We start from the raw sequence: 14,851 nt of genomic DNA, 5'->3' as shown, positions 1-14,851 counted from the left end.
AGGTCGCACCAGTGTTTAAGAAGGGTATTAGGAGTAATCCATCAAACTACAGACCTATATCATTGACACCGGTTTGCAGTAGGGATTTGGAGCATATATTGTATTCAAACATTATGAATCACTTCGAAGGGAACGATCTATTGATACGTAATCAGCATGGTTTCAGAAAACATCGTTCTTGCGCAACGCAGCTAGCTCTTTATTCGCACGAAGTAATGGCCGCTATCGACAGGGGATCTCAAGTTGATTCCGTACTTCTAGATTTCCAGAAAGCTTTTGACACCGTTCCTCACAAGTGACTTCTAATCAAGCTGCGGGCCTATGGGGTATCGTCTCAGTTGTGCGACTGGATTCGTGATTTCCTGTCAGGAAGGTCGCAGTTCGTAGTAATAGATGGCAAATCATCGAGTAAAACTGAAGTGATATCAGGTGTTCCCCAGGGAAGCATCCTGGGACCTCTGCTGTTCCTGATATATATAAATGACCTGGGTGACAATCTGAGCAGTTCTCTTAGGTTTCTCGCTGTAATTTACCGTCTAATAAGGTCATCCGAAGACCAGTATCAGTTGCAAAGCGATTTAGAAAAGATTGATGTATGGTGTGGCAGGTGGCAGTTGACGCTAAATGACGAAAAGTGGGAGGTGATCCACATGAGTTCCAAAAGAAATCCGTTGGAATTCGATTACTCGATAAATAGTACAATTCTCAAGGCTGTCAATTCAACTAAGTACCTGGGTGTTAAAATTACGAACAACTTCAGTTGGAAAGACCACGGAGATAATATTGTGGGGAAGGTGAGCCAAAGGTTGTGTTTCATTGGCAGGACACTTAGAAGATGCAACAAGTCCACTAAAGAGACAGCTTACACTACACTCGTTCGTCCTCCATTAGAATATTGCTGCGCGGTGTGGGATCCTTACCAGGTGGGACTGACGGAGGACATCAAAAGGGTGCAAAAAAGGCAGCTCATTTTGTATTATCACGTAATAGGGGAGAGAGTGTGGCAGATATGATACGTGAGTTGGGATGGAAGTCATTAAAGCAAAGACGTCTTTCGTCGCGGCGAGATCTATTTACGAAATTTCAGTCACCAACTTTCTCTTCCGAATGCGAAAAAATTTTGTTGAGCCCAACCTACATAGGCAGGAATGATCATCAAAATAAAATAAGAGAAATCAGAGCTCTAACAGAAAGGTTTAGGTGTTCGTTTTTCCCGCGCGCTGTTCGGGAGTGGAATGGTAGAGAGATAGTATGATTGTGGTTCGATGAACCCTCTGCCAAGCACTTAAATGTGAATTGCAGAGTAGTCATGTAGATGTAGAAGAACTTCAGAAATACACTCAAGTTTCCTCAAAACAGAAACCTTCAAAAAAATCAGCCAAAAAGATTTAAAGTCTGTTTCCTGCTATGTATGTAACTTGTAAATCAGAGGTGTTTGGCTTTGAAAATGTTATGTGAATGTAGTGAATAGTTCTGCAGATGAAAATATGAAATTTCCAATTTCACAGAATTTTTTTTTTTTTTAATGCAGTCACAAGAGCATTGTAGAATTTTGACTGGATGGCAGCAGAATTCTTTTTTAGAGGTATATGCTTAAGATTGTAATACTGAATACCATCCCACTGTTCCAAAATCCTGTTGACTGCAGATCCTAAAGTAAGCCACCTTGCAGTTGTATGCCTCAAAAACTTGTGTTGTGGAATGTACACCTGAATGCCTTCAAATTCTTTCCAACAAACAGGTGTACTGTCAGAATAATGGTAAACATTGACCAGAAATTCAGATGCTTCTTGACCTAAACATTCCAAAGCCTTTACACACACATTATGCATTACACGACTGTTGCCAGTTTCAATGTTTAGAAGTTGTCTGTCTCGGGTCTCCTGGTCATCACTATCGAAAACTTCTGATCCTTGCGTATGGCATTTATCTAGGGACAAGTTGGCTTCAGAAAGTGATTCACATAGTTTCTGATGTAACATTACACCATCTGCTTTACATATAAAGTAAGTTCGTAGGTGACAAGTTGTTATGCAACACTTACATTCTAACCAAAATGTAATGGTAGTCTGTAATTCTTTTTTATTTTTAACTTTGTTAGTTTCATTGAAACTCAATGTGTAATATGATGAACATGCTGCTTCTAACATACATTCCCTGTTATATGTTGGCAATCCATCAGTTATTAGATATCTCATTTTCTTAGACGAAAGTGAAAAATGTTCATGAACACTATACACATTTTACTCTGCCAACCATGGTAGAGGGTACGTCCCAGTTGTTAGGATTTCTTCCTGTTCCATTCACTTAATGGCGAATGAGAAGAATGACCGACTGAATGCCTCCGTGTGTGTGTGTGTGTGTGTGTGTGTGTGTGTGTGTTTAGTACTTACTCTAATCTTATCCTGACGATTCCTTTGCAAGTGATACATAGGGGGTTGTCGTATATCCACACAGTAACCATTTAAAGCCAGTTCTTGAAACATTGCTAACAGTCTGTCTTGGTTAGTTTACGCCTGTCTTCAAGAGAGTGCCTCCTCCAGTACCTCTCCCATGGATTATAACCAAACCTGTGACCATTCATGCTGCCCTACTCTGTATACATTCAATACCCCTTTTAGTCTTATCTGGTACGAGTCCTACCATGTAAGTAAGATTCTAGGATGGGTCACACACGTGATTTGTAAGCAATCTCTTTTGTACACTGATTGCACTCCCCCCGGTGTTCTACCAGTAAACAGAAGTCTACCATCTGCTTTACCCATGACTGAACCTATGTGATCATTCCATCCCATATCCCTTCAAAGTGTTACACCCCTAGGTATTTTTACAAGTTGGCCAATTCCAAAAGTGACTCATTGATATAGTTTTTTTGTTTTGTGAAGTGCAAAATTTTACATTTCTTAATATTTCGAGTAAAGTTGCCAATCTCTGCACCACGTTGAAATCTAATCAAGATCTGACTGAATATTTATGCAGCTTCTTTCAGGTAGTACTATCGGGGTTCATCAACTTAAAAAGGTTACAAATATCAATTGACAAATCTATAAAGAAAATGGAAATCACTTGATTTCACAGTCCAAATCAATTCAGCAGTTGTGGAACTATCCTAGGAACTTGACATCCATATTGTTCATGCACATACCGATCATTTATGGTTCTGTCCGATCTGAACGTTCTAAATGTAACTGATGTGGTCCAAATTTACACTTGTGTTTTGTTGAAAGTGAATGATTAAAAATCGTCTGAAAAACTTTTGCCTCAAAATTAATAGAGCAAGAACACATACTGCAAAGTAGTTCACTTTCACTAAGTCTTTTTCTCCATACAGAAACATTTCAAACTATCCGACATGCACAGACTTTACTTTTCAAACTATTAATCTTCAGAAGCCAATTACTATGAAATTTGCATTTTCTCCAACTCTAAAAGAGTATCACTGATTATGACAGCAGCAGTACCTCGTTGCCATGCACCGCACTTCATAAGATCACCCAACACAGTGCTAGCAGCTAAGGGCCTCAATTGTTGTCTTGCTACATGCCTTATAATTTTCAAGGTGCCCGCCCCTAAATTAGCAGCAGCAGCAGCAGCAGCAGCAGCACCCACTGCTGTCCTCCCCACATTGGCAACAGTCAGTAAGCAGACGATTCATTCCTCTGTTGGTGAACGGGCGACTACTGTCACATGAGAACGTGGCATGTTGTGTACAAGCCAGCAACTCCACTCCCCACGACCGCCATTGGCCAATCACAAAGTAATTTTCATCGGAGTATAGATTTTATCTACTTTCATCATTGGAGCATTTTCAAAAGTTAAATGAACAAATTTGTAAACAAAAGTGAGTGACTCATTTTCATCCTAAAAGGGCAGAAAAGGTGACAAAAATTGGGAAATATCTTTGCTTGAGTGATATTTTTCAGTACAGCAAGATTTTAAGTGTTTAAAAGAAGTGAATTGATTTACTTCTTTGTTTATTCTGTTGAATGCTCAAAGAGATAACTTCCAGATTTCATACATTTTTTTAAATCTGTTTTTTTAATTTTTTTATTGCTAACTGCCTTATTTGTTTGAGCATTTCCAACATGATAATATTACATGTGTTACTGACACGAGTGTGATTCAAATGAAAACTGTAATTACTTGTTATTATGTAATGCTGAAAAATGCAGTAATATAAGTTTTTGATGTAATCCACATGACGTGTAATCACACATTACACCACTTTTTGAAGTGCATGGTTACCGGATGAGAATTCTTAATTCTTTTGATTGTGAATGCAGCTCCAAGGCTCACCTACACAGAAGTTACATGTCCTTTAAACTTTCTGCACCACTGATACATTTGCTTCAGGGGCACAAACGAATAACAATACTGCACTTTCATCTCACAATCCATTTCCACAGTTTTAAAAGCTTCACTGCTCAAAAAATTTGTCACAGACTGCTGCTCCAACATGATACAAACTGACAATGGGGAAGTCATCTTTGCACTGCCACAGCTTCCTTTTTCGTGATGCAATAAAGCTGCCAATGGTTGGTCATTTGTCAAAACAAGGGTAACTCCTGCCAACCCAACGACACAACTTTTAGGAATTTTACCACATTTCTGAAGTTTTCATTTCTTTTACCACAGTGAATAGTTGCTTTACCATTATAAATATGTTTTAAATCTACCTTTGCTAGTATTAAAAAAACATGATATTTATTTTATCTTAAGGGCATCACTTTCTCCATGTAAAACATCAGTGGCAGTATTTTTGTCTGATTTAGGGTTCCATCTGGAGTGTCATCTGTATGTACATTTGCCATGTATTTTTGTATTTGGCACCAACGATCCTGGCCAAATTTCACTTTGGCATGCAGCACTACACATTTCTTGATGTAACACACAACAAAATAGTAATCATAAAGATGGATTTGAAGAAACTTTAATAATACACTACTGCACATTTTCTTGTGTTGTTGGTGGATCCTTGTAGACAATGTGTTTGAGATTCATAGGGAAATGAAAGACTTAGCCAGAGTGCCAAGGGTTAGGATGAATGATGCAAAACTGTAGTGGAGAAATAATTTTGAAGCTCATTACCAATTAACTTGCTACAGAAAATGATGTTTTAATATCTACAAAATTAATATAAAAGCAAATAAGAATACATTTTCAGTAATGACATAAAAGCATTTCATGGTTTATTACAGGCAGCCATGAGACGGTCTGCGAGATCCATGACCTCAGCGTGACCTTCACAGTGCCTCTGGAGGGATTCCGAAATTGCAGATTGGCCATAGTATGCCCCTGCAATGGCTCCCGCCATGCTGGCAATAGTGTCTGTGTCACCACCCAGAGATATGGCATACTGGAGCGTGCGGCGGAAGGGGTTCTCAGTCTGAAACCCATAACATCCTATCAGAATTTAAAAAAAAATCATTTACTTTGACATGCATATAATAACTAGTGCATTATTTACATATTCTATACTCCATTTATATCACTTCTAGTTGACAAATTCTGCAACTGCAATAGAAAACCATCACATGAGATACAAGTAAACAATATATTAATGACCAAAGACATGCACAATGTGAAGACTTAAAACCACTGATGAGCCAATATATTTTGGCCACTGCCCACAGCATGACTGAATGCCACCTGATGGCACACAGGGCCTGGGAACAAGCACTCCAGAAATGGTGAAGCTGATTAGCTATTCACATGCTACTGGTGAGCACCTAAGGAAAGTTGTTGAAAGATGGTGAAACCACAAGCAGGTGGCAATGTCTTGATCCATGCCTCACCACAGGATGCTGAGGCTGAAGAGTTGCCCTTCCTGTAAAGCAGGATAGGAGGATTTGACAACAGCGTACAATGCTGGCACAGAGACAGGTATTTGAGAGTACATCGTTCAACATGGGGCTCCGCAGTATTTCAACCCCCAGGAAGTCCCATGTTGACCCAATGACATCATCAATTATAACTGAATAGGACACAAGAACATCAAGATTGGACGGTGCAACAGTCAAAACGTATCTCATTAAGGAATCTTTTTTTCTTGTTAATCCACATCAATGGTCATGCCTCTATATGCCAAAGTCCAGGTGACTGGCTGGTCTAAACATGCACCACACCACAGATACTGGTGGGGGAAATATTATGCAATGGGGGACATTCACTTTTACTAGTGTGGTACCTATGGTAGTAGCTGAAGGCCCTATGACAACTGTGCACTATCAAAGCATTATAGTGGACCACCTCTGTCCTTCACACTTGATGTCTTCCCAGATAGTGATGGCACTTTCAGGAGGATTACCGTGTGTCACAAGACCAAATTTGTGCTACAGTAATTAGGAGCATGATAGTGAACTTTATGTCCTGGCCACCTAATTGGTCTGATCTCGTTGTTGTTGTCGTCTTCAGTCCTGAGACTGGTTTGATGCAGCTCTCCATGCTACTCTATCCTGTTCAAGCTTCTTCATCTCCCAGTACTTACTGCAACCTACATCCTTCTGAATCTGCTTAGTGTATTCATCTCTTGGTCTCCCTCTATGATTTTTACCCTCCACGCTGCCCTCCAATGCTAAATTTGTGATCCCTTGATGCCTCAGAACATGTCCTACCAACCAGTCCCTTCTTGTCAAGTTGTGCCACAAACTCCTCTTCTCCCCAATCCTATTCAGTACCTCCTCATTAGTTATGTGATCTATCCATCTAATCTTCAGCATTCTTCTGTAGCACCACATTTCGAAAGCTTCTATTCTCTTCTTGTCCAAACTATTTACCGTCCATGTTTCACTTCCATACATGGCTACACTCCATACAAATACTTTCAGAAACGACTTCCTGACACTTAAATCTATACTCGATGTTAACAAATTTCTCTTCTTGAGAAACGCTTTCCTTGCCATTGCCAGTCTACATTTTATATCCTCTCTACTTCGACCATCATCAATTATTTTGCTCCCCAAATAGCAAAACTCCTTTACTACTTTAAGTGTCTCATTTCCTAATCTAATTCCCTCAGCATCACCAGACTTAATTTGACTATATTCCATTATCCTTGTTTTGCTTTTGTTGATGTTCATCTTATATCCTCCTTTCAAGACACTGTCCATTCCGTTCAACTGCTCTTCCAAGTCCTTTGCTGTCTCTGACAGAATTACAATGTCATCGGTGAACTCAACGTTTTTATTTCTTCTCCATGGACTTTCATACCTACTCCGAATTTTTCTTTTGTTTCCTTTACTGCTTGCTCAATATACAGATTGAATAACATCAGGGACAGGCTACAACCCTGTCCAACTCCCTTCCCAACCACTTCTTCACTTTCATGCCCCTCAATTCTTATAACTGCCATCTGGTTTCTGTACAAATTGTAAATAGCCTTTTGCTCCCTGTATTTTACCTCTGCCACCTCTAGAATTTGAAAGAGAGTATTCCAGTCAACATTGTCAAAAGCTTTCTCTAAGTCCACAAATGCTAGAAATGTAGGTTTGCCTTTCCTTAATCTATTTTCTAAGATAAGTCGTAGGGTCAGTATTGCCTCACGTGTTCCAACATTTCTGCGGAATCAAAACTGATCTTTGCCGAGGTCGCCTTCTACCAGTTCTTCTATTCGTCTGCAAAGATTTGCGTTAGTATTTTGCAGCTGTGACTTATTAAACTGATAGTTCGGTAATTTTCACATCTGTCAACACATGCTTTCTTTGGGATTGGGATTATTATATTATTCTTGAAGTCTGAGGGTATTTCGCCTGTCTCATACATCTTGCTCACCAGATGGTAGAGTTTTGTCAGGACTGGCTCTCCCAAGGCCGTCAGTAGTTCCAATGGAATGTTGTCTACTCCCAGGGCCTTGTTTCGACTCAGGTCTTTCAGTGCTCTGTCAAACTCTTCACGCAGTATCTTATCTCCCCATTTCATCTTCATCTACATCCTCTTCCATTTCCATTATATTGTCCTCAAGCACATCACCTTTGTATAGACCCTCTATATACTCCTTCCACCTTTCTGCTTTCCCTTCCTTGCTTAGAACTGGGTTTCCATCTGAGCTCTTGATATTCATACAAGTGGCTCTCTTTTCTCCAAAGGTCTCTTTAATTTTCCTGTAGGCAGTATCGATCTTACCCTTAGTGAGATAACCCTCTACATTCCTACATTTGTCCTCTAGCCATCCCTGCGTAGCCATTATGCACTTCCTGTCGATCTCATTTTTGAGACGTTTCTATTCCCTTTTGCCTGCTTCATTTACTGCATTTTTATATTTTCTCCTTTCATCAATTAAATTCAATATTTGGTCTGATCTCAACCAAACCCAAACGAACACATCTGGGACCCTATCAGGTGCCAGGTTGAGACCACAAATCACTGGCCTGTAACTTACGGGAACTGTGGCATGTGCGCGTAGACATCTGGCCCCCACACATCCCCAGAAACCTACTTGAGAACTTACTGAACCCATGCCACACAGAATCGCTGCTGTACTGCACTCCAAAAGTAGACCAATATACTATAAGCAATGTTTTCCCTTATTGGTATACACTATACAATGAGAAAAAAATGTGGAAAGAATACTGTGAAGGAACTTGCAGATTACAAATGGAAGATAAAATTTTAAGAGCAGCTAACAGCTCTCACATTCAATAAAACATTGCCACAAGTGCACATTACCTCAATATCAGGGATAGGTCGTAGAGCACGCAGAAAGCAAAACACGGCAGTTGGAACAGAATAGAGGGCAGCAATGTTTGTCCCCAGTAAGTCACAGACTTTGGTGTTGATATCATCAGGGCTCCCATCAGCATCTAGCAGGTCCAGTGCTACACTCAGCTGCTTCTGGTAAGGTCGACATTCTTCCATCTCCACTCTGAAATGTTACGTCGGTCTGTAACGAATATTTTTACTTTCTCAGAGGGTTGTATTTACTGAATCTCTATGAAAAAGTAGCTCCTAATGTACCTGAGTTAAACTTCAGAGAATGTTTGTTGTAAAAATATAATAGCTGCTTAAGAAAGTGAAGTCAAGTCAGTCATAAAATCTCTCTCAGATGTCCGCTCATGACAATTTAGAAATAGTAGCAGTAGAAAGAGGCTGAAGAGTGAAAGTCCATCTAAATCATTTGCCTCCTTTCCTTCTCATAACAGGTGACCTCTAGTGACTCACTCAAACTTGATGGGCAGGAGGTTGTCAGTTTCATCGGAAACACCTAGTCAGTCCCTCGTATGTGTGCCAAACACAAATGCCATGCAACATGCAGTTTGCTACCACAAACAAGTGCATAATTCTTCATACCAAGAAAATAGTTAAGCATAGTAATTTACAGATCTCTGAGACACGACAAATGAACCTATGTCAGACACTCTAGAATTACTAGTCTAGAAAATACAGAGCAATAAAAGATGAATATCTTATAGCAAATTTATAACTTTTACTCTAATAATCCCATGAGTATGTGTGATTGCTCAAATGAAAGATAAAGCAGCACAGAACACATCTAATCCCAAAACTGACAATCAATGGTTCTTTAGGTGTTACAGTAAATTTAGTATACTTTGTATTTAGTGCTTGTGAAAATATTAAAAAATATAAATTACAATTGCAATACCCAAAGCAGCATGGGAAAACAGAGCTTAAGACAAGCAGATTGAAGGGCCACCAACCGCGGTGCACAACGAGCTGACTCCAAAAAATCTGCATTGAGGCTAAAAAAATGTGATCACAACTGTGATCGCCAAAAATTAGTACTGTAACTATCACATGATTCTAATGTTGTACATTAGATAAAAACTAGAGATATGCTCTTACATACCATGTAAGAATGTAGCAGCTTTGGATAACATGTAAGAAGTTTATGTCTGTAACTTTTGTGATACTAAAAACTTCTATAGTATTTCAAACTGATTACACACATGCAAGCTCGCAGTGTCCCATGAGGAACAGTCAGTATTCAGCAATATGACAGGAACAACCACTTGAAGCAAAAAAAGTCAAGTAAACAAGGGCTCTAAAATGCATACCTTAAAAGCAATGAGCACTTACTCATGAAAAGATGTTTCACAGTAGTGAAGATCAACAAATGCTCTCAGCTCTTAGGGCATGCATTTGGAGCGCATATTACTGACCACTCCTATTCACCCAGACCTGTGTGTGTGTGTGTGTGTGTGTGTGTGTGTGTGTGTGTGTGTGCGTGTGTGTGTGAGCGCGCGCGCACACTCACTACATGGAAATGTGTGTTGAAATGACACTTCATCCAATGTATGCCACACTGACAAACTCAAAATAAGCAGAAGTCTAATAAGAAACCATGGATCACACAAGGGATAAAGATATCAAGTGAGACAAAAAGGAAACTATCTGATATGTAGGGACATCTTTGATACTAGCATCATAGCTCATTACAAAAGTTACTGCAAAATATTGAAGGAGGTTATCCAGAAATCTAAACACCTGCATTATGAGAAGAATATAAATACATCCAGCAATCAAATAAAAACAATATGGGATATAGTTAAGTCAGAGACAGGTAGGACCAGAAATGAGGAGGAAGAAATAGCTCTGAAAATAATTGAAACCATGATAAATGCATATTGTGTTGCAGACCATTTAAACAAGTATTTTGTCTCTGTTATTGATAGCACGGGGTTGTCAGGTTCAGTAAGTAGCGCAATGGAATATCTGAGACCGGTGCACACAAGCAATCTCAGTAAAATAAAATGGAATTGATACTTACTTCACCCAAAGAAATAGAATCCATCATAAAGTCCTTGAAATCAAAGCATTCTAGTGGTTTTGATAACATATCAACAAAGTGAATAAAAGTGTGTTCATGTGAGCTGAGTCATATCTTAAGTTAATTGTGTAATCAATCAATTATCACAGAAACATTCCTGAACTGGCTTATATATCCTGAAGTTATACCTCTCCACAAGAAAGGGGACAAAGAAATGCCATCAAATTACCAACCAATCTCACTTTTGCCAGCTTTTTCAAAAATATTTGAAAAGATTATGGTCAAGCGTCTACTTAAGCACCTTAGTGAAAACAACATACTGTCAAAGTCACAGTTTGTGTTTCTTAAGAGTTCTGACATTGAGAAGGCTATTTACACTTACAGTGAAAATGTCCTTAATTCATTAGACAACAAATTAGAGGCAACTGGCATATTCTGTGACCTTTCAAAGGCTTTTGGCTGTGTGAATCACAGAACTCTTAAGTAAATTAAAATATTATGGCATCACTGGTAGTGCTGCAAAGTGGTTTCAGTCATACCTTACTAATAGAAAACAAAGGGTGTCATTACGTAACACTTCAGCAGCAGGCAATCAGATATCATCTTACTGGGAAGAAATTACATGTGGTGTTCCTCAAGGTTCCATACTAGGTCCACTACTTTTTCTTGCGTATATTAATGATCTGTCATCTGTTACATTACCAGATGCCAAGTTTGTCTTATTTGCAGATGATACAATGATACAAACATTGCAATAAATAGTAAATCAAATATAAATTTAGAAAGGGCAGCTAGTCAAATTTTTACTGATATTAATAAGTGGTTAATAGCCAATTCACTGTCAAACTTTGAAAAGACCCACTATATACATTTCAGAAGTTCCAAGAGATTTCCTTCTAGTGTGTGTATAAAATATGACGACATGGAAATAGGAGAAGTTGACAGTGTAAAATTCTTGGGATTACAACTTGATAAATTCAGTTGGGAGCGACAAACTAACGAACTGCTAAAGTGCCTAAACATGTCTGTGTTTGCAATGCAAATGATGTCAGACATAGGAAATATAAATATAAAAAAAAAACTAGCATGTTTTGCTTATTTTCACTCCATTATGTCATATGGTATCAAAAATTTGGGGTAACTCCACAAACCGAGAAAAAATATTTACAGTACAGAAGTGTGAGTAATGTGTAGTGTAAATCCAAGATCATCATGTCAAAACCTATTCAAAGAAATGGGCATAATAACCACAGCTTCTCAGTATATTTATTCCTTAATGAAGTTTGTTGCAAATAATACATCTCTTTTTCCAACCAACTGCTTAGTACACAGTATCAATACTAGGAATAAGAACAATGTACATAAAGATTTAAAATCACTTACTCTTGCCCAGAAAGGAGTCCAGTATTCAGCAACACATATTTTCAATAAGTTACCAGCAACCATTAAGAGTTTAGTTTCAGACAAGGTACAATTTAAACTTAATTTAAAAGAATTTTTGGCGGCCAACTCCTCCTATTCCATCCACGAGTTTCTCAACAAGTGCAGTAGACCATTTTCATTAAAATTTATTATACTTTAATTTGTGACAATACTTGATTGTATTAGCCAAGTAACTAGCTATTGTGTGAAAGATGGATTTAATTAAAGCAGATTTAAGTATTAAACCTGTAAATATTAGAAGTTTAATTTTACTTCATGTACATAATTTTACTGTTTATTGACTGAGGATCATTAACATTAATGACACTCAAATTTTTCTATTTACATTTTTGTAATGAGTTTATATGACATGTTCCACACCCAGGAGAATCCCCTCTTGTGGGTCTATGGAATGAATAATTAATCTAATCTAATCTAACTGTAAAACATTCCAATGATGAGGTAAAATGTAGTTATTTCATGGGGTTGCAAGTAAATGCAGCCACACATGCTGTGTGATGGAGGTCAGCCTTTTGGCAGACAGTGGTGATGCGATACTGTACGTTGTGAGGCACAGTGAGGTGTACTCGAGGATGTGTGGTGTAACTGCCACACTGTTTGATTTAGTGTAATTCTGGCAGACTGACTGAAAATCAGATAGTTGAAGGACTCAGAAAAATTCTGGACACTGCTAGGCTGAATTGTTTGAGGTATGTGGATTCTGATCTATTTTGATGGATGTTGGACTTTAAGTACCTGATGCCAAGTGTGGACATGTTAGATAATTGTACGTTGGGATAAAGAATAATAGCAACCAAGATTGCCTACGTGACTCAATATGCTGTCTTTTGCTGAAATTCATGAAAGATCAATGGACATTTACCTGTGGTTTAACTTAGAAAAATACCCAGCCTCTCTTATTTGAACGAGGTGCACTGCTACTCCGAGATTTATATGTATTTGTAGAGGACGGTTTATTTCCAGTGAGCTTAAGCAAATGCAAACACACCCTCTTTGGGCCTCTAGATTTAAATAATCATTAGAGCCAAATCTGGAAAACGAAGTCTCAGGAGAAAAGGGGTAGACTTTTAAAGTCACATATAGCAATATATTATTGTACTTTTTATTCCTGTACGCTCACAATGCTGACATCTATGCCAGCAGGCAAATAAACAAAGCAGTCTATAGAGAGAAGAAATGGATACTGAATAATAAGTACAAAATTACTTAAGGTTACAGACTTGTGATAGTGCAGGTAATCATGCAAGCCCATATACTACTCAGTTTTGTTGTTACAACAGTACAAGTTCAGTTTGCTGTTCATAATGCAAAAAATTTGAAACAGTGTCATGAAGATTTGGGTTCCACCAACCATTACTTTTGTTGGTGTCCGAATAAAACACAGCTTGCAGGTTGACATGTACAGCGCATTTCTAACTCTTCAATAAAACATGTAACTCCCACCCATTACCCCACAACTAGACAAATGGTTGTTACACAGCCTCTTTCCCTGTTCTATTCACTCTTCCACTGTGTGTGTGTGTGTGTGTGTGTGTGTGTGTTCCAGAGAGGACTCTATCCAAAAGATCAGCAATCTCTACCTGTGCCTGCTAACTTACCAACATCTCAGCTATTCAATGAATGGCTACCTTTACTCTTTCCAGTGTTTGTATTGCACCGTGCACTTTTCAGTATCATACTAGGTAGTCACTCTGAAGAATACAATTAGGTGAGAATGTGTTAACCATCTCAGAAATTACAAGCATAATGCAATGAATACTATTATACATGACTACTGAGTAAAATTTGCTATTCTATCTGTATGAGAATGGAATATGTAATATAGCATACCCATAGTCGTCATCCTCAATTTCATGCATTTTATTCATTAGCTCCTTAATGAAGGTTGTAGCATCTAGGCCTTCCGACGGGATGCTCTGTAATCCTTGATAAACTGCAATAGCCTGGAGTGAAATTGAAATACAAACAAATTAATTTTTTAAGTTCAAAAATATACCTTAGTCAATTACTCCATGCAAGAAGTTCCCACTTACAATGTAGTATGTATACTCGTGAATAGGACTACTACTACTACTACTACTACTACTATTATTATTATCTTTTTTTTCCTCAGACTTAAGTCTGGTTAAAAATGGAACGTGACGCGGACCTCGGTCAAGCGTGACTTCCTTGTAACTGTATGGTATATGTTATATTGCATTTAGGAACTTTCGGGTCATTGACCATGTATCAATAATTACAGATTTTTGTAGTTGTATATATATGTTTGGATGTAGCTGTATTGCATTGATGTACTGGTGGATATTGTGAGGTATGACTCCTGTAGTTGATAATATAATTGGTATAATGTTGACTTTATCCTGATGCCACATGTCCTTGACTTCCTCAGCCAGTTGGATGTATTTTTCAATTTTTTCTCCTGTTTTCTTCTGTATATTTGTTGTGTTGGGTATGGATATTTCAATTAGTTGTGTTAATTTCTTCTTTTTATTGGTGAGTATGATGTCAGGTTTGTTATGTGGTGTTGTTTTATCTGTTATAATCGTTCTGTTCCAGTATAATTTGTATTCATCATTCTCCAGTACATTTTGTGGTGTGTACTTGTATGTGGGAACGTGTTGTTTTATTAGTTTATGTTTTATGGCAAGTTGTTGATGTATTATTTTCGCTACATTGTCATGTCTT

General features: G+C 38.2%; 1 protein-coding gene across 2 annotated transcripts in view; it reads right to left on the bottom strand.

The window, feature by feature from the left end:
• Positions 1-5,091: 5,091 nt before the first annotated feature.
• LOC126188204 (ADP-ribosylhydrolase ARH3-like) overlaps positions 5,092-14,851 on the bottom strand; it is a 40,328-nt gene continuing 30,568 nt past the window's right edge. Inside the window, exons 5-7 of one of the 2 annotated variants that reach the window (XM_049929753.1) lie at positions 13,997-14,109; positions 8,665-8,860; positions 5,092-5,386 (exon numbers count right to left, since the gene is read on the bottom strand). In XM_049929753.1, coding sequence (XP_049785710.1) covers positions 5,183-5,386; positions 8,665-8,860; positions 13,997-14,109 — 513 coding nt within the window. In that variant the 3' untranslated portion in view covers positions 5,092-5,182. The remainder of the gene's footprint in view (positions 5,387-8,664; positions 8,861-13,996; positions 14,110-14,851) is intronic. The other variant, XM_049929754.1, reaches the window with a different exon arrangement.

The sequence above is a fragment of the Schistocerca cancellata genome, chromosome 5 (genome assembly GCF_023864275.1).
Source record: "Schistocerca cancellata isolate TAMUIC-IGC-003103 chromosome 5, iqSchCanc2.1, whole genome shotgun sequence".
NCBI classification, from domain to species: domain Eukaryota; kingdom Metazoa; phylum Arthropoda; class Insecta; order Orthoptera; family Acrididae; genus Schistocerca; species Schistocerca cancellata.
This window is presented reverse-complemented; position numbering and strand designations above follow the sequence as displayed.